This window comes from Ahaetulla prasina, chromosome 10, assembly GCF_028640845.1.
Source record: "Ahaetulla prasina isolate Xishuangbanna chromosome 10, ASM2864084v1, whole genome shotgun sequence".
NCBI classification, from domain to species: domain Eukaryota; kingdom Metazoa; phylum Chordata; class Lepidosauria; order Squamata; family Colubridae; genus Ahaetulla; species Ahaetulla prasina.
In genome coordinates this window covers 29,813,165-29,833,845 of record NC_080548.1, presented here as the reverse complement: position 1 = coordinate 29,833,845, position 20,681 = coordinate 29,813,165, and the positions used below count along the sequence as shown (strand labels likewise).

Here is a 20,681-nt window from a genome sequence, read left to right as displayed (position 1 = left end):
CGCAAAAGGGGATCCCGTGACCCTCCCCGGGACACTGCGACCGTCATAAAGATGAGTCCGTGGCCAAGTGTCGGAATTTTATATGAATTGGGTATGTCTACTTTTAACAAAAAAGAAGAACTAGGGGGCACATGATAGCAGTGCCCCAATATTTGAGGGTCTGCCACATAGAAGAGGGGGCTTAACCTATTTTCCAAAGCACCAGAAGGCAGGACAAGAAGCCACGGACGGTTCCTAACAGCGAGGGCAATTAACCAGTGGAACCGCTTGCCACCAGAAGTTGTGGGTGCTCCGTCGCTGGAGGTTTTTAAGAAGAGACTGGACGACCCTTTGTCTGAAATGGTATAGAGATTTCTGCTTGTGCAGGGGGTTGGACTAGAAGACCTCCAAGGTCCCTTCCGACTCTCGTTATTCCGAAAGCAGATGCCTGCAGACCACGCTGGAAGCAGGGTTGATACTTACCGGCTCTGTTTCTTCCGACAGTTGGCAAGGAGGGGGCGGCTTGTACGCTGGGGGTCCTTCCAAACTGAAGAGACAACAAGAAACAACTGATTGAGTGGGGTTGAGATTGGAGTGTCTGATTTCACACAACTGTGTGAGGGGGGCGGGCTGTGTGGGTGTGGGGAGGGGATCTGGGCAGCCTCGCTTTCATCAATTCACGTTTTAGGTTTCTGTGCTGCCTTTCTTCCTTCAGGAGCTTCAAAGGGCTGCTTCCTGCCGTTCATCTTCCCAACAACCCTGTCAGGTAGGATGAGACGAGAGAGCACCTGGCTCAAAGTCACCCAGGGGGTTTGTGTGACTGAAAAAACTCTCCCTAGTGACAGTCCAGCATCTTCACCATAGTTAAGAGTCAGAGATGGATGTATTTTTAATCGGGGGCGGGGGGGGCGGGGAGGGGGGACGTGAGAATGGGGGGGGGGATCTCAGATCTTCCCCCACTTATCTGAGCCTTTGGGGTTTTAATTGGGAGGATGCAAGAGTTGCCCCGCCTCCTTTTGGCTCCACCCCTCCTGTTTACAGCTGAAGCCCCACCCACTCACATTAGGCAGCTCCACTCCAGGGTTTAGGCCAGGAGTGGGAAAGTGGCAACTTTACAACCTGTGGACTTCAGCTCCCAGAATTCCCGAGCCAACTGAGAATGGGCAGTGATGGCCTCTTTATGACCTGTGGACTTCAACTCCCAGAATTCCTGAGCCAACTGGGAATGGGCAGTGATGGCCTCTTTATGACCTGTGGACTTCAACTCCCAGAATTCCTGAGCCAACTGGGAATGGGCAGTGATGGCCTCTTTATGACCTGTGGACTTCAACTCCCAGAATTCCTGAGCCAACTGGGAATGGGCAGTGATGGCCTCTTTATGACCTGTGGACTTCAACTCCCAGAATTCCTGAGCCAGCCATGCTGGCTCAGGAATTCTGGGAGCTGAAGTCCACAAGTCATAAAGATGCTATAGCAATGCAATCTTTGACTGAATGAGACCTGTTCCCACTGCGAGGAAATTCAGGGTGGGTGGGTGTCCTCTCCCTCCCCTAGCCCCCACTACCCCGCTCTTCCTGGCTTCCCCAGAGCCAACTGGGTCACTTACCCCTCCTCCTCGGGATCCATCCGGTTCTTTTGCTGCTGCCGACAGATCAGGATTCCGGTGGCCAACACCGCCAAGGCCACGATGGTGGCTATCAGGCCTCCGATGATGCCCCCTGTGGTGGCTGCGCCCACCTGGTTCGGCTTCTCTGGACAAGGGAATAAAAACGTAAGCTCAGTAAAAGAGAACCCAATTCTGCTCAAAGGTTCATCCAACAGGGAGCCTGGGACCTATACTTAGCATGTTACATTTGGTCCCCGACTTACGACCACAATTGGGAACATGTTGTTGCTAAGTGATGCGGTCGTTAAGTGAGCCACGTCCAGCTTTGCAGCCACGTCCGTTGCTTAATGACTGCCAGAACAAACGTGATAAAATCCAAGCCAGTCACGTGGGCTGATCCCTTTTTATAACCGCAATGGGCAAGCTCTGTTGACAGTTGTAACTAGAGGATTACTTTTCTTGAAACCGTCCCATCTTCAGGTGGTCCTCGACTTATGACCACAATTGAGCCCGACGTTTATGTTGCTAGGCGAGACAGTTGGTCGTTAAGTGAGCGTTGTTCCGTTTTACGAACATTTCTTGCCACAGCGGTCAGGCGAATCACCGCTGGGGCTAAGTTAGTAAGACGGTCGTTAAGTGAATCTGGCTTCCCTCCCCATCCCATGACTTGGGGGAAGGTCGCAAAAGGGGATCAGATGACCCTGGGACATTGCAACCTGTCATAAATAGTTGCCAAGTGTCTGAATTTTGATTGGAATGCTGCAACGGTCATAAGTGCGAATACTGGTCATAAGTCACTTTTTTTTCCAGTCCTGTTGTCCCTTTGGTCACTAAATGAAGTGTTGGAAGTGGAGGACTACCTGTAACGGGTCCCTCCCCACCAGAATATCTCCTTCTCACCCCCAACACACTCACAATGTCTCACCTCTGCTGTCCATTAAGGAGTCTGCCTCAGTTTCCCCGAATTCTAGATTTATCAGGGTTCACATCTGCCTGCAGATTGTTTTATCTGGCATCGCCCAGAGTCAATTAAATTGGGCGGCTTTCTTAATTTGATTAGTTCATTCTTTCCTTTCCCGAGTATTGAGCTGTCATGCAAAATATTTCCGCCTGTTTCTTCACTGTTCAGCCCTCACGAAGCGTGTTTGATTCATAGCCAAACACGTTGGGTGATCTCAGATATTCTTGGCATCTCAGAATAACAGAGTAGCAAGGGACCTTAGAGGTCTTCTAGTCCAACCCCCGGCTCGAGCAGGAGACCGTATACCATTTCAGGCACATGGCTGTCTAATCTCGTCTTAAAAACTTCCAGTGAGGATATAATTTCAATGAGTGTTTTTTCCAGCCACTTTAAGAAGGGGGTGGACTTCAACTCCCAGAATTCCCCAGCGAGCTATGCTGGTTGCAAGGTTGAGGAAAAAAACAATGCTGGCTGGGGAATTCTGGGAGTTGAAGTCCACCCAACTTAAAAGTGGCCAAGGTTGAGAAAAAAATTCTGGCCGGGGAATTCTGGGAGTTGAAGTCCACCCATCTTAAAAGTGGCCAAGGTTGAGGGAAAAAACAATGCTGGTCAGGGAATTCTGGGAGTTGAAGTCCACCCATCTTAAAAGTGGCCAAGGTTGAGAAAAAAACCGCTGGCCGGGGAATTCTGGGAGTTGAAGTCCACCCATCTTAAAAGTGGCCAAGGTTGAGAAAAAAACCGCTGGCCGGGGAATTCTGGGAGTTGAAGTCGACCCATCTTAAAAGTGGCCAAGGTTGAGAAAAAAATTCTGGCCGGGGAATTCTGGGAGTTGAAGTCCACCCATCTTAAAAGTAGCCAAGGTTGAGGGAAAAAACAATGCTGGCCAGGGAATTCTGGGAGTTGAAGTCCACCCATCTTAAAAGTGGCCAAGGTTGAGAAAAAAATGCTGGCCAGGGAATTCTGGGAGTTGAAGTCCACCCATCTTAAAAGTGGCCAAGGTTGAGAAAAAAACCGCTGGCCAGGGAATTCTGGGAGTTGAAGTCCACCCATCTTAAAAGTGGCCAAGGTTGAGAAAAAAACCGCTGCCCGGGGAATTCTGGGAGTTGAAGTCCACCCATCTTAACAGTGGCCAAGGTTGAGAAAAAAAACGCTGGCCGGGGAATTCTGGGAGTTGAAGTCCACCCATCTTAAAAGTGGCCAAGGTTGAGAAAAAAAACGCTGGCCGGGGAATTCTGGGAGTTGAAGTCCACCCATCTTAAAAGTGGCCAAGGTTGAGAAAAAAAAAGCTGGCCGGGGAATTCTGGGACTTGAAGTCCACCCACCTTAAAAGTGCAAAAAGCTCGCCTTTTGCACTTCCAGCCACTAGATGGCGCTTCAGCTCTGCATGCCAACCTTTCAGCTTAGTTCCCAGCAGAGTTCTTTCTGGTTGAACCTGCCTTGAATATATATCAAATTGTCTATTATTCGCCGCTTTGCAAATAGGGAAGAAGAGAGAGAGTGGGCACAGCAGGGAAGATATGGTTTTTATGGGCTGCATCCTCTTACATCTTCAACTGCTGGGCCTTGGGAACATCTGGCTGGCTGGCAGTGAGAATGGGAATTCCCTAAGTGAATACAGATAACCGTTCTGGAATACGATAGGCAAGGCTCTTTGGGAATTCAGAATGAATCGGGTTTCCTAGTTTCTAAGCAACTGCACCACGCACGAGCCAGCATTGGTGCTGGACACAGAGGTTAACATGCAATAAAAAAAAAAAACCCAAAACCCTAAGCTTTCATTTTTCCTTTATTGAAATCAAGTTTCTAGTCCTTAAGACACACGTCGGCAGGGGAGGCATACTCAGAAAGCACAGATCAGTTTCCCAGCTATCAGGAAATAGGGTTTCAAGTTTAGTTCTTGGCCTCTTTCCAAGATTGGCAGGAACGGAACGTATTACGACCGCAATTGAGCCCATTTCCCTTTGAGCCCAAAGGGAGGCGTTTGTCAAGTGAGGTTTGCTCCATTTTATGACCTTCGTTGCCACCAGCTGCTAAGTGAATCACTGCACTCGGTAAAGTTAGTGGGTCCCGCGGTTGTTAAGTGAAATCTGGCTTTCTCCTGTTGACTTGGCTCGTCGGAAGGTTGCAAAAGGGGATCCCATGACAACCGTCGTAAGTATGAACCAGTTGCCAAGCCTCTGAATTGTGACCATGGGGGAAGCTGCAAAGGTCGTAACTGGGGAAAACGGTTGTAGGTTGCTTTTTTTCCAGTGCTATTGTTTATTTTTATTTTATTTTATTTATTTACATTTATATCCCGCCCTTCTCCGAAGACTCAGGGCAGCTTACAGTGTGTAAGGCAATAGTCTCATTCTATTTGTATATTTACAAAGTCAACTTATTGCCCCCCCAACAATCTGGGTCCTCATTTTACCTACCTTATAAAGGATGGAAGGCTGAGTCAACCTTGGACCTGGTGGGACTAGAACCTGCAGTAATTGCAGGCAGCTGTGTTTTAATAACAGGCTTCTTACAGCCTGAGCCACACCGCGGCCCTTGTAACTTTGGCGGTCACTAAACGAACTGTCGTAAGTTGAGACCCCACACACCCACTTCATGGTCTGTTTCTTTGCTCCCCTCTGGGAGGAGGTTTCGGAGTATTTCTAGCAGGGCTATCAGATTCTGTAACAGCTTTGTTCCCTGTGCCAGGGGTCTCTAACCTTGGCAACTTTAAGACTTGTGGACTTCAACTCCCAGAGTTCCTCAGCCAGCTTGGCTCTAAAAGAGAGAACTCTGGGAGTTGAAGTCCACAAGCCTTAAAGTTGCCAAGGTTGGAGACTACTGCCCTATGCAATCTGTCTGGTAAATGCTCAAGATTCGTTTTTTTCTCACCATGTACATGTATGCATCCAAACTAGACTGTGTTGTTTCTCCGGGTCATACAATACATGTGGGCATATGCGTAATTTTTTCATTTATTTATATTGTCACGGTTATGTAGCGTATATCGGAGACCCTCTGAGAGCTGTATGCCACGAAATTCCATTTTAATGCACGCCGATTAGTGTACATTCGAAGTGACAACGCAGGTTTATTCTAAGTTTAAGTCTATTATGCGCAGGAGAGGGATACACGAAAACGCAATGAACCCACGGTCGCAATGATCGGCTTTCATCGGAGTTTAATTTCCAAGCGGGAAGAAGATAAAACGTACGACTCAGAAGAATGAATGCTGGGATTTTGTCTTTTGATCTCTCTGCCACAGCCTATGGAACGCATGCCACAGGTGGCAAGCAAAGCCATATCCGTGGGCACGCGAGCGTTGCCCTAGCTCAGCTCCAGCGCGCATGCGCGTGCCAGCCAGCTAATTTTAGGGCCTTCCGGGCCCACCGGAAGTTGGGAAACGGGCTGTTTTCGGCCTCCGGAGGGCCTCTGGGGAGTGGGGAAGGCCGTTTTAACCCGCCCCAGGCTCCAAGAAAGGCTCTGGAGCCTGGAGAGGGCGAAAAACGGGCTTACTAGGCCCACCGTGCCATGGTGTACCAAAAGCGTGGGGAGCGTGGGGGGTCGTGCACGCATGCACGGGGAGGGGGGGGGCCGCATTGAATTATGGGTGTGGGCATCTGCGCACGCGACCCCGCCACGCTCCTCCCGTTTTTGGCACGCGACGGCAAAAAGGTTAGCCATTATTGGCTTGGGGCTGCTGCTTCTTCGCCATCAAGATCTCCAGCCTTGCCAGCCTGCTGTAGGAAAAACAGCAGGGTCTGGCGACCGAGCTATTTGGTTGATCTCCAGATGTGCAAACGCCGCCCACCCCTCCCACCGCACTGCCCGGACTGCATCTGGAGGGACTCAGTTGGGAGAAAGCTGCCTTAAATAAAACCAGGGTAGCTTTTCCGGTTCTTAAGTGTTTGCAACAGGGCCGTGATCCTTCTCTGCTGGTTTGGAAATCCGCAGATGTTCTTAAGGAGGGCGCCATGTTGGGAGATAAGGACCTCACCTGAACTGCCCACCTGGGCTTGGTACACACAGTGGGGAATGCCTACAGAACAGGATGTTGTTTGTTTGTTTATTGTTTATTATTTGCATCCGGCCTTTATTGTTTTTATAAATAAGGCGGCGAAACGTAGCCGACACAGCTTCCTCTTCCTGTTTTTCCCACAACAACAACCCTGTGGGGTGGGCTGGGCTGAGAGGGAGGGATTGGCCTAAAGTCACCCAGCTGGCTTTCATGCCTAAGTGGGACTAGAATTCACTGTCTCCCGATGATTGGCCCAAAATCACCCAGTCGGCTTTTCTGCCTGAGGTAGGACTAGAACTCTCCGACTCCTGGTGATTGGCCCAAAAGCACACAGCCGGCTTTCATGCCTAAAATGGGACTAGAACTCTCCGAGTCCAGGTGATTCACCCAAAGTTGCCAAGTCATTTTTCATGTCAAGGGCGGGACTAGAACTCACCGTCTCCTGGTGATTGGCCCGAAGCCACCCAATTGGTTTTCATGCGAAGCTAGAACTCCCTGTCTCCTGATGATTGGCCCAAGATCACCCGGCTGGTTTTTGTGCCTATGGAGGGACTAGAACTCACCGTCTCCTGGTGATTGGCCCAAAGTCACCCCGCCGGCTTTTCTGCCTGAGGTGGGACTAGAACTCACTATCTCCTGGTGATTGGCCCAAAGTCATCCAGCTGTCTTTCATGCCTAAGTGGGACTAGAACTCAATGTCTCCTGATAATTGGCTCAAGGTCACCTAGCTAGCTTTCATGGCTAAGGCAGGGCTAGAACTCCCAGTCTCCTGGTGATTAGCCCCAAATCACCCAGCCAGCTTTTATGGTCTATGGCAGTACTAGAACTCCCCCTCTCCCGCTTTCAACCTGACGCCTTAACCACCCGACCAGGTGCAGGAACACCTGTGAAACAACTCTAAATAACCGAAGTCTGTTATTTCATATCCCGTTTCCTTTCACTCATCCAGGCCCCAGAAAACCAACCAAGGGCAAGGACCAGCGCCCCGAGTTCCAATCCAAACTTCCCCTTTGCGTGCGAAGAGTTTCGGCAGCTGCCACCTGGCACACCTGGAAATTGAAAGGCCACCTTTCCTGCGCCATCCGACTGCTTGCCAGCTTGGCATGTTCATCCCAGCAACAGATTCCCCCCACCCTCAGCCCAGCCCCCCCCCGCAGCCCTCCCGGGGAAAAAAGCCATAATTACACACATGGCCTTATACATTATGCATGGAGGCGCTGGGAACAAGTGGCCTCTCTCGCAAGCAGCTCCAAAATTCTTATTTTTAGCTTCGAGAGGAAGGTTTCCGATGGAATTCTTTCCGACGCCGGCTCGAATGCCAAGAAGCTGGGCCGGTTAGGGATCCCGAATAAGGAAGAGAATGGGGGAAAAGGAACGGCGGAAGACAGGTGGAGAAATAATTGCTTCCTTTGGTAGAGGAAGGATTCGCCTATTTCCCCCCCCCCCAAGTCAAGAAATGAAGGAAAATCGGACAGGCCTGCACATCTGGGCTACGAACCTGCGAGATCAGGGGAATCGCCGTACAGGTGTGAGGGGCTTCACTGACCCACCCCTGGCTCCATCTAGGATGTCATCATACTGCACATCTATCTGGGCCGGAGCGGGTAGGTGGGCCGGAACCACCTACAGGTTGCAACAACAGGTTCGCCTAAACCGGTCTGAACCGCCAACAGACCCTGACTGGCTGACCCCCCTCTTCTTTGGGACAGCCCCTCAAATATTGGAACCCTGCTATCGTGTCTCCCCTAGTCCCCTAGTTTTCATTAAACTAGACATACTGAGTTCCTGCAGCCGTTCTTCGTATGTTTTAGCCTCCAGTCCCCTAATCTTCTTTGTTGCTCTTCTCTGCACTCTTTCTAGAGTCTCCACATTTTTTTTTTTACATCGTGGCGATCAAAAATGGATGCAGTATTCCAGTCTCTCCCGGTTTGTCCTCCCCGGCAAACTGGTCCCAAAGGAGAGGTGCGCGTACACCTGCATTGGCGGTGATGTCATTTCCCACCTTTACTTGTTCGATCCTCATCGTCGACTTTCAGCGTTATGCCCTCCCCAGTCTCGCGCCCGTCTGGGCAGAGGAAAGGAAGAAAAGAAGGGAAGGAGAGAAGGGAGGAGGGCTGAAAGGGCAAGGCTGGCACAGGTGACTCAACCAGCTCAAAGGCCATCTGGGAGGAGACGAGATCAGATCATGCGTCAGAGTCTGATCTCTCGGCCTGCAAGAGGAAGCAAGGTCAATCGAAGGAATGATGGGGTTTAAGCTTCCTGGTGTTGCGACCCAGGCCCAAGTACGTAGTACGAAACTCAGTCAGCGTAAAAACAAACAAACTTTATTTGAACAGCTGAGGAACTACTTCATTCTCCGCGTAGTCCAACTAAATTAAAGCAAATTCCTCCCAACACAAATTCCTCAGTCCTATCGGAAAGTTGGTCCATTTAAGGCAAACTGCCAAAGGCCTTTCTTGGCAAACTTTCAGAAGACGCCGATATAAAACAAACGCAACAAGACGAAGCTATCAACGTTGCTTTCCGGCAAAGAGCCCAAACACCGTTGCTGGTCTTTTTAAGCCTTATGGGAGGGGCCAATCATCCTTCCTCCAGGAGTGGGGTGGGAATGGGGATTTTGCAATATCCTTCCCCTGGAGTGGGGTGGAGATTTTGCAATATCCTTCCTCCAGGAGTGAGGACGGAATTTATTTATTTATTAAATTTTGATTTTGCAGTATCCTTCCCCTGCCACGCCCACCAAGCCACACCCCTCCAAGCCACACCACGTCCACCAAGCCACGCCCACAGAACCGGTAATTTAAAAAATGAGAATTTCACCACTGGAACAAACCTACTGGCACTGATGATGGTACCTAGCTGGGTAACGAAACGTCTGCAGGAAAACAACCCAGCTCAGAAAGCACCTCGGGGGGGGGGGGGAAGAGAGACTTTTCTCCATTTTTCACACTTAGTACAATCCATAGCAGCAGCCCAGGGGGTTACGTGAGCCACATTCAGATGCTTGGCGACTCATATTTATGACGGTTGCAGCGTCCCGGGGGTGTGTGTGTGTGTCACATGACCCCCTTCCGCGACCTCCTGACGAGCAAAGTCAACGGGGAAGCCAGTGTCGCTGAATGACCGTGCGACTGAGCGATTCGCTTACCGACGGTGGCAGGAAAGGTCGTAAAAGTGGGAGAAAAGCTCACTTTAACAACTGCCTTGCTTAGCCATGGAAGTTTTGGGCTCCAATGTGGACGTAAATCGAGTAAACATTGGGGGGGAGGGGCGTCTTCTCTTTATCGCCAAGCTTTGGCCCCCTCCGTAGGGGTCACCGTTCCTCCGACGTGCCTCCCTGCAGTGCAGGCCGAGGCCGTGGCAAACCGGTTCCTTGCCCAGAGGAGTCATTGGGTGAGCCGCGATGGAAAGGAAGCCTTTTGGCTGCAGAAGGAAAATAAAACCGCCGTTGTTGCCAAACAAGCCAGACCGGAGCGATTAATCCACTTTATCTGCCCGGATAATCCACTCCTGTCAGGTGGTTCCTAGGAAACACGCTTTGGGGAAGTAGAGTCAGGAGGGACTCGGGGGGGGGGCAGAGAGCTAGGTGAGGCGCGGGGAGAAGCCAACAGATGGGTGAGTCAGACAGGTGGGGCGGAGGGAGGGAGGGCAGGAAGGAAGGGGAGCGAAACCTGGCCGTTCTTGGAAGAGGAAGGGTTTCGGAGAAAGGGAGAAGAAGACAAGAAAGCAAAACGAAAGTCCCGAAGTTCATTTCCGGGAGGGAGCCAAAGCTCACATTCTCCAGGCGTGACAACATGTGTGTGCTGGCAAGTTATGCCGATGCCCATCTACCGCCCTAAACTGGGCACTAGAGGGAAAGTGGGGGGAGAGAACGAAAGCTTGGCTCCAATTGCAATCTGCATGCTTTATTTTAGTTCGGGGGGGGAGGGGGGGTTTGCGGCTTGCCCGCCCCGGGGTCTGGCAAGGCTCCCAACATGGCACCTGCCAAATTCTTTTGGTTTTTTTGTTTGTATCCTGCTGGTTATTTTTTATACGCAACACAAAGTAAACATTACATTAATTCTTCCTCCTATTTTGTCCTCAGCAACAACCCTGTGAGGTGGGTGGGGATGAGAGAGAGAGAGAGAGAGAGAGAGAAAGAGAGAGAGAGAGAGATGGACTGACTCAAGGTCACCCAGCTGGCTAAGGAGGAACTAGAACTCTTAAGTGATTGGCCCAAGGTCACCCAGCTGGCTTTCGTGCCTAAGGCAGAACTAGAACTCACAGTCTCCTAGTGATTGACCCAAGGTCACCCAGCCAGCTTTCATGCCTAAGGCAGGACTACAATTCACTGTCTCCTGGTGATTGGCCCAAAGTCACCCAGCTGGCTTTGATCGCTAAGGCAGAACTAGAACTCACAGTCTCCTAGTGATTGACCCAAGGTCACTCAACTGGCTTTCATGCTTAAGGCAGAACCAGAATTCCCAGTCTCTCGGTGATTGGCCCAAGGTCACCCAGCTGGCTTCCCTGCCTGGCAGGACTAGAACTCCCAGTCCCCCACTTTCTAGCCTTGTGCCTTAACCGCTGGACAAACTGGCTCCATTCCTCCCAGATCACCAGGCTGCTATTTGGGAGGCTGATGGGACAGACAGCCTAAAGCTTCGGGAAGGGACCAGGTGAGGGAAGGGGAAAACACCCTGGCCGGTGATAACACCCCCGTTCCTCGTTTCACCCTCCCACCCGCCCCTCAATTCTGAATTTCATTTCCATACCAGCCCCGAGAAAAAGGCGCGAGAAACCCGCACTCAGATCGCACTCAGGAGATGCCAACCCTTCTACGTGGGGGGGAACGCCAAATAAAGCTGGCTTCTCGGTGCATTTCCTTCCAGAGGTTTCTGCCCCTCCCTCGGGAATGTCTTTGCCCATGTTTACATGAAACTAAACAAAAAGAGGATAAAAAAATACCAAGCTGTACTTTTTGGCCCCTGGGAGGAAAAAAAACGAGCTGATGTGGGGGGGGGGACCACCGAACCCGAGAACTCGTAAGCCTGAATCAAAAGCAGGAGAGTCAAACTTGAGATGGAGGTCTTCCCACCCACGCCCCCCAGGTCTGGCTTTTACAAGAAGTTGTTTCTCCTTCCTCCCCTTGCAATCTCAGAGTATTTTTATTATTTTATATTTCACGGCTGTCACAGAGGCAAATAATCCTAACCCTGCAGAGACGACACGAGAAATATTTCCAAGCTCAAGATAGATTTCTGCATTGTTTAATGTGGCTTTTTTTTGGGTGGGTGGGTGGGTGGTGGGGGAAGGATGAAGAGGGGAAGGGTTGTTACTGGGTGCAGAATTTTCTCAAGAAGAGCCGTATTATCCCCCTTAAATAGCTAAGCCACATGCAGAGGGAGGAAGGGGGGGGGAGGAAAAAAAAAAGGAAAGAAAAGAGGATGTATAGTGGAGTCCTGTTTTTTTTTTTGGGTGGGTGGGTGGGGGGGGGGGGAGGGATGAAGAGGGGAAGGGTTGTTACTGGGTGCAGAATTTTCTCAAGAAGAGCCGTATTATCCCCCTTAAATAGCTAAGCCACATGCAGAGGGAGGGGGGAGGAGGAAAAAAAAAAGGAAAGAAAAGAGGATGTATAGTGTAGTCCTGGTTTTTTTTTTTTTTGTCGGGGTTTTTTGCCATGCGGGGCCGAGAGAATCCCTTTTAACCTGAATGGAAAATAATCAGAAAGCAGCACTCAACTCATAATAGGATCGGGAGATCTTTATCTGAGCTCTTTGGAAACAGCGGCGGGGACAAAAATAAGTTGGCTGTCACTAGGCAGGAGCAGAAAAATATTCTGCTTGGCTTACTCATCACCCTTCAGAGGAAAAAGCAAAACAAAAACCCAGCGTACAAATTAAGATTCTCCAATATGGCTTCCTTCTTCTCCATCCTCTCACCAGTTCACCGCCGTCTTGTCTCCCAAAACGTTCAGGGCCTGGATTATTATTATTATTATTATTAAAATCCTGATTTAAGAAGGGGGGAAAAAAAATAATCGTTTCACCTTCGCAATCCACCTTTCCTAAACCCGGCGTCAACAGTAGACTTTGTTTTGCAAAGAACGCGATTAAAAATTAACTTCGTGCTATCTTGGTTTTTGCCTTTCCAAATCTCGACCGAAACATTCCTCTGCACATAAACCACCCAGGGTTTATGAAGCGAAAAGAGGACAACCGAAGGAAAATGGCGTTCTTGGCAGAATTTCTGAACAATGGAGTTGGAAGGGACCTTGGAGGTCTTCTAGTCCAACCCTCTGCTCAAGCAGGAGACTCTATACCAGTCATGGAGAACATTTTCGGCATCGAGTGCCCAAACCGGAAAGTGGATGCATGCGCATACCGAAAACTCAAAGACCAGCTGGTGGACATGCCCGTTTTTGGAAGTCTTTCAGGCTGTTTTTCAGACCATTTTTGGGGCGTTTTTCGGCCATTTCCCCGCCATTTTCCGGGCTGTTTTTTTGGGCCGTTTTCTGGCCATTTTCAGGGCGTTTTGAGGGCATTTTCAGGGCTGTGTTCCGGCTGTTTTCAGGGGCATTTTTGGGCTGTTTTCAGGGCTGCTTTTTTGGACCAAAAATGGCCTGAAAAATAGCCTAAAAGGTGCTCCGGCACTCGCGAAGACCAGCTGGTTGGCGTGCTGGAAACAAGAGAAGCTGGCGATGGCGCGCATGCCCAGGGAAGGCTTTGCGTGCCACCGGTTCGCCATCATAGCTCTATACCATTCCAGGCAAATAGTTGCCAAATCTCTTCTTCAAAATCTCCAGTGATGGAGAACCCACGACTTCTGAAGAAAAGGCATTCTACTTGATGAACTGTTCTAAATGTCAGGAAATTTCTCCTGAATTCTGCTGTTGAGACGTCTGGTTCGGTTCTGCAACCCAACAAGAAAGACACAGACTTCAGAGGATAATTAGAACTGCAGAAGAAATAATTGCTACCAACCTGCCTTCCATTGAGGACCTGTATACTGCACAAATCAAGAAGAGGGCCGTGAAAATATTTACAGATCCCTCACATCCTGGACATAAACTGTTTCAACTCCTACCCTCAAAACGACCTATAGAGCACTGCACACCAGAACAACTAGACACAAGAACAGTTTTTTCCCTGAAGGCCATCACTCTGCTAAACAAATAATTCCCTCAACACTGTCAAACTATTTTCTAAATCTGCACTACTATTAATCTTCTCATCGTTCCCATCACCAATCTCTTTCCACTTATGACTTTATGACTGTAACTTGTTTCTGGCAATCCTTATGATTTATATTGATATATTGACCATCAATTGTGTTGTAAATGTTGTACCTTGATGAACGTATCTTTTCTTTTATGCACACTGAGAGCATATGCACCAAGACAAATTCCTTGTGTGTCCAATCACACTTGGCCAATAAAAAATTCTATTCTATTCTATTCTATTCTATTTATGATAGACAACTCTTTAGCCTAATGTTTAGGCTACTCTTCATACGTTTTCGTTCATCGCGCAGCTACGATTTGCTTTCAACCAGGGTTTCTCAACACTGGGCACGTTTGAGCCAGGTGGACTTCAATTCCCAGGATTCCCCAGCCAGCCATGATGGCTGTGGAATTCTGGGAGTTGAAGTTCCACCACCACCACCATCCTAAACTTATCAAGGTTAAAAACACTGGTTTAAGCCATTCTAAGTTGAGTTCACCAACTCTTAATCGACAAGAGCACAACGGCCGAAGTTGTGTGCTTTGTCCAGAAGTGCAATCTACCCTGTGTACATTGTGTAAATACAACTATTTAAGGCAACTATTGGATGGCAACCAACAGGACGTGGGAGGTGAAAATCCGACAAATAAATATTTTGGAGACGTTGGGAAGCTTGCGATTTCACTTTCCGGTCCAAAAAAACAAGAGAAAAACCTTGACGCTCAATTCTTTCAGCACATTTTTTCTCTCGCCTGCCCTACAGACATCAACAACTAAGAATTTGAAACCATGCCACGGAATTGGGAAAGAGCCTTAGAAAAAATCTCGATTCCTTCTACAAGTGGATGACTGCACACCTACCGCCGTGACTCGTATTAAGAGCAGGCTCGGCCACCGCAAAATTGTCGTCATGGCTTTTATCAGAAATCCCTGTAAACCTAGGTAGGGTTTACCAAGTCGGACTAAGGCAGGGGTCTCCAACCTTGGCAACTTTAAGACTTGTGGACTTGAACTCCCAGAATTGAAGAATTGAGGAATTCTGGGAGTTGAAGTCCACAAGTCTTAAAGTTGCCAAGGTTGGAGACCCCTGGACTAAGGAACGAGACCCCTGGACTAAGGAACACAACACGGGGCTGTGTTTGGACCCATCTCCAGTATTAACCTGTGGCCGGCTTTGCAACGACACTGGGCTAATTATAAACATCCTCCTGCTTTGGCTATTAATATTCTGTGACCTGTGCGACGCTTTGAAAGAGGAGGCCTGATTTCTTGTAGATGGACCACGTGATACGCCAATGCAACGCTGCAAGTGTTTATTACTTGTCTACGGTGTTTGCATGCTGAGCCAGCCATGCATGGGGCTTGTTCTTCGTTTCCTGGTGAGTAAATTCTGCGGTGGGCAAAAGGGCACCACCTCCCTTAAGATTTCAACTTTTCCTCCAGAGCCATGAACCAACTCAGAATTTGCTTGTGAAGATGGGAGATTTTTTTTTATTTTTTATTTTAAATGGACCGGGTTTACGCTTCACACTAAATTATTGTTGGTCGATCAGGTTTATTTCAGTGGTTCGGGTTTGCACGTACTAAACCATGCACCATAAGGTTATAAAACCATAAAGCTTTATAAATCACAGTGGGTGACTTCACAGACTCCTCCTCCTCTTCCTCTTCTCTGCAAATCCCACTCCCTTCTACTAACACTGAAGATGTCAGCTAGTTGGGTGATGAAACGTCAGCAAGAAAACGGGGCCTCTGGTGGTTCAACAGACTAATGCACTCTGTTATTAACAGCAGCTGCTTGCAATTACTGCAGGTTCAAGCCCCACCAGGCCCAAGGTTGACTCAGCCTTCCATCCTTTATAAGGTAGGTAAAATGAGGACCCAGATTGTTGGGGGCAATAAGTTGACTTTGTATATAATATACAAATGGATGAAGACTATTGCTTGACATAGTGTAAGCCGCCCTGAGTCTTCGGAGAAGGGCGGGATATAAATGCAAATTAAAAAAAAAACCCAGACAAGCTCAGAGAGCGCCCAAGGACCCTACAGTCCTCCCCCTCTTTCCCCCTCCCTTCCTCTTCCTCCTCCTCCCCACTGACCCCACTCCCTTCCAGCACTGATGATGTTACCTAGTTGGGTCATGAAACATCTGCAAGAAAGCAACCAATATTTCCTCCTCTTTGGAGTCTTCTGCTCCTACAGCAGCCAGCATAGTCTATTTTCACCGAATTATCTTCTAGGGATAGAGGTATATTTTACTTCCCTGATATGTCTTTTTTATTTTTCACAGTTTCCCAGACTTCAGAGGGTTAAGTCAAACCTATGCAAGTCAAGATCAGTTCTATGATCCACGTGTGGCTGTATCTGGCTTGTCTTAATCAACGTGGTTGTTTGTATTCACACAACACCATGAACTATTCATTCATGGTGTGTTGGTGTTGACAGAAGACGTGAATCCGCAAAACAAGGAATCAATCTGTGGCCCAGTATCAGTGATGGGTTGCTCCTGGTTCAGTCCGGTTCTATAGAACCGGTAGTAAAACCGGTGGGAGACGCCGCCCACCCACCACGTCGTCATCCTGGGTGATCTGTGCATGCGCAGAAGCGTGCTTGCGCGCTCCCGTTGCAAACAGGTAGTAAAAGTAAGTAGAACCCACCCCTGCCTAGTATGTTGTGTTATTTCCGTCTAGGGCAGGGATGTCCACTCTTGGCAATTTTAAGACCTGTGGACTTCAATTCCCAGAATTCCCTAGCCATGCTGAGGAATAGGGTAGAATTCTGGGAGTTGAAGTCCCCAGGTCTTAAAAGTTGTCAAAGTTGGATATCCCCAATCTAGAGTGAATTGCGATCCTGCACTAGCAGACCAAGCAATTGATGAGAACGTTATGGATATAATATTTTGACTTTGAGTCTTACAAGGATATGGAGTCAGGCCCTGACCTTGTTACAACCCCTCTCCAAAATTTAGTGCTCTAAGCCATTTTAATGGCCTTTTTAAGTAGCAACAGCTGGTAAGCGTGTCTTCCCAGACCACAATTCGGATGGGCCGAAGGATGAAAATCATCGGTTATTATGGGTTTCAACAGCACATCCGAAAATCTGGGGAGGGATTCACGATTCACAACAAGGGTTTAGCGGGACCCCACCCTGTCCTGATGTGGAAAGGGATGTCAACAGCTGGGCGAGAAGGAGCAACTGGACCACATGCACGGCACATTAGCCAAGACCTCCGGCCAAACTCTTCACAGCATGGATGCCTTTCGCCAGCCAGCAATTACGCTGAACTTCACTGAGCTTTTTCCGGGTGGCAATTGCTTACAATGGGTATTTTAAGATCAAACTGGATCGAGATCAGATGTAAAATAATCCTCCGGGAATCTGCAAAGAAGTTTTCTCTCCCCTCCCCCTCAAATAACAAGCCATCAAAATCTTGCAAGTGGGGGGGGAGGGGTTTCTTACGCTTCCATCTAAAGTTTTCATCCCACCAGCCAAAGTCCCACTGATTGGGGTGGCTGATAAAAACTGGAGAAAGAAATCAATAGGGAAGTCAATAAAAGTGGCCGTTTCCTTCAATCACGGTGGAGGCCATGCTGCGAAGCGGAAGCGAGAACGAAGGTTCGCTAGGCCAGGAAGGCATGGAGAGAGCTAGGGAACAAACAGTGTCAAGTACAGATAGTCCTTGACTTACAACAGTACACTTAGTGACCATTCAAAGTTATAACGGCGCTGAAAAAAGTGATTTACAGCCATTTTTTACAGTTGCAACCTTTGTAACATCCCCTAAGTCACTAAATGAATGGTTATGAATCAAGGATTATCTGCACTGGCCATTTTCTACCCTGTGGGACTGTTTGGGGATTTCAATTTGAGCCCATCCATCCACTTATCCATCCATCGCTCCATCCATCTTCTATCTACCTATCCATCTATCCATCTATCTACTCATCTACCCATTTACCCACCCACCCATCCATCCATCATCCATCCACCCATCCATCCATCTACCCATCCATCATCCATCTACCCATCCATCTACCCATCCATCCATCCATCCATCTACCCATCCATCATCCATCTACCCATCCATCTAACCATCCACCCATCCATCCATCCACCCATCCATCCATCCACCCACCCATCCATCCATCTACCCATCCATCCATCCATCCATCTATCCATCTACCCATCCATCCATCTACCCATCCATCCACCCATCCACCCATCCATCCATCTACCCATCCATCCATCTACCCATCCATCCATCTACCCATCCATCCACCCATCCATCCATCTACCCATCCACCCACCCATCCACCCACCCACCCACCCACCCACCCACCCATCCATCCATCCATCCATCCATCCATCATCCATCCACCCACCCACCCACCCATCCATCCACCCATTCATCCACCCACCCATCCATTCACCTATCCATCCATCTATCCATCCATCCATCCATCCATCCATCCATCCATCCATCCATCCATCTATCCATCTATCCATCCATCCATCTATCCATCCATCCACCCATCCATCCATCCACCCATCCATCCACCCATCTACTGTCCATTCACCCACCCACCCATCCATCCACCTACCTATCCATCCACCATCCATCCATCCATCCATCCACCCACCCACCCACCCATCCATCCATCTATCCATCCATCCAATTACCCACTGGGGCAAGATTCAAACCCATCATTACCGGTTCACTCACACCCGCACCGCTTCTATGCATGTGCAGAAGTGTCCGGGTGGCTAGGCAGAGCCTGCCCCTGCCACCGCCGCTACCAGTTTGTCTGATCCGGGGCAAACCGGTAGCAACCCACCACTGCCACCCACCCACCCACCCACCCATCCGTCTTCCCATCCACCCACCCACCCACCCACCCATCCTTTTAGTTTCTTGCATTTTAGCAACTCTGAATTTGCCCTGATCTCTTCCCTCATTGCATCACGCAAGAAAACTGGGTCACTCCAGCTCTTCCTCAGCTGTTAACTCCCAACCGTCAGCCTTCACCCCCGACAGTGGGAGATGCTGGGTGGAAACGACTGAACATCTGGAACCCTACAGGTTTCTCCAGCCCCACTTGTTCCCCTGCCGCCTGTTAAGATTCCCCCCCTTGCAAAACAAAACAAAACAAAACACCCTACGAAAAGGAGGCTTCCTAATTACGATGGTCGGCAAGAGATGGCACCCACCCCCACCCCTAACGGTTCCGTGTCTCTTCAAAGCAGCGTCTCGGTCCCCCACCTGCCGATACGGTGGGGCGTTCGGTTGGCTGCTTTGAAGAAACGTGAGCTCCTTTCCGAGGCGAGACAGGTGGTCATGGAGACATGTTGGGAGTCGACAGCTCCGGCGGTTCGCAAGCCACGGGCATCTGCTCTCGCCAACAGAAGGTGTTCTGAAGGTTGCTTAGATGTTGCTGTCATGTAATGTTTGAAGAGGGGTTTGTTCAAGGCCCAGAAATACAGAACTGTAGGGGGGGTGGGGAAGAAGGTAACTATGGCTTCGGCAGCCAAGGAAGCCAACTTGTGGTTTATACCTTTCCAAGTTCTTTTTTTTTTTTAATTTAGAAAAAGATCTGCCTGCAAGTTTTAATTGGAAGAAGAGACGGGCCAGTTCCAGAATTAAAATACCAGACTTTAAAAACCACGGAGGGTAATGGCAGCGGTGGGATCCTGCTGGTTTAACAACTGGTTTGGTGACTGTGTGTTTTGCGGGTGGGTGGGTGGGCAGGCCGACCTGATTGTCGGAGCTACCGGTTCGCTTGATACCGGTCTGTACTGGCTAAATCCCACTACTGGGTTACAGTCAAGTTTTGTCTTGACCACTCACTTTCAGTGCAGGATAAAAGGGAGGGAGGGGAGTTTAAAATGAAGGGAGAACACCCCGATAAAGCAGTAATAAATAAACTTAAAAAGGCCATCTCTGAAAATCTACCACCAACTGTTTAACCATCTCTCTTTAGCTTTGGACATGGCAAGTGGGCACATTTCTATATATTTCTACGCACGAATGCTGTGCAGGTGGTCCTCGACTTACAACCGTGACCATTCAAAGTGTATTGTGCTTTTTCCCCCCCTTGTATTGTGTATTTTAACTTTTTGGAAATTCAATAAATATTATTTAAAAAAGAACAAACAAAGTTACAACATCACTGAAAAGAGAGACTTGTGACCATTTTTCAGAGTTACAACCTTTGTAGCCTCCCCATGATAAATCAGGCGATCAAAATCCACATGCTTAGCAACTGTTGTAAATGTTGTACCTTGATGAATGTATCTTTTCTTTTATGTACACTGAGAGCATATGCACCAAGACAAATTCCTTGTCTGTCCAATCACACTTGGTCAATAAAAATTCTATTCTATTCTATTCTATTCTATTCTATTCTATTCTATTCTATTCTATTCTATTCTATTCTATTCTATTCTATTCTATTCCCTCCCGATCAGCTGGGACTCGGGAGGCAGAGAATAGATGGGGGGCAGGGCCAGTCAGAATCTTTACTACCGGTTCTCCGAACTACTCAAAATTTCCGCTACCGGTTTTCCAGAACTGGTCGGAACCTGCTGAAACCCACCTCTGGAACAGTGGCTCCTTCAGGACTTGTGGACTTCGACTTCCAGAATTCCTGACCACAAGTCCTAAAAGGGCTACCGTTCCACCCCCCCACCCCCCCACCCCCATCTTACACAGAAAAATTGCCATTTCTCCAGCTGACCTCCCGGGACATCTTGTTTGCAAACGATCCTGCACCTCCGCTTTCGAAATCCAAGTTCATCCGCCAAACATAATAAGGTCGAGACAAGAGCCTCCTTGTCACTCTATTAAGAACCATTTCAATTTCACCTCCAGCAATGCTGATATTTATTTTTACACCATTCCAGGCACCCATCCAAGTCTTGCTGGCCAAATCGAAACGAGAG

At 48.8% G+C, this 20,681-nt stretch overlaps 1 protein-coding gene and 1 long non-coding RNA gene across 2 annotated transcripts in view; one reads left to right on the top strand and one right to left on the bottom strand.

The window, feature by feature from the left end:
- Positions 1 to 20,681, bottom strand: part of NECTIN2 (nectin cell adhesion molecule 2) — an 83,841-nt gene that overhangs the window by 5,353 nt on the left and 57,807 nt on the right. The window contains exons 6-7 of the mRNA XM_058195694.1: positions 1,586 to 1,730; positions 463 to 526 (exon numbers count right to left, since the gene is read on the bottom strand). Coding sequence (XP_058051677.1) covers positions 463 to 526; positions 1,586 to 1,730 — 209 coding nt within the window. The remainder of the gene's footprint in view (positions 1 to 462; positions 527 to 1,585; positions 1,731 to 20,681) is intronic.
- LOC131204430 (uncharacterized) lies at positions 12,185 to 20,612 on the top strand. Its single transcript, XR_009156595.1, has 3 exons — positions 12,185 to 15,121; positions 16,033 to 16,384; positions 19,326 to 20,612. It is a non-coding gene; the product is annotated as an uncharacterized LOC131204430 (long non-coding RNA).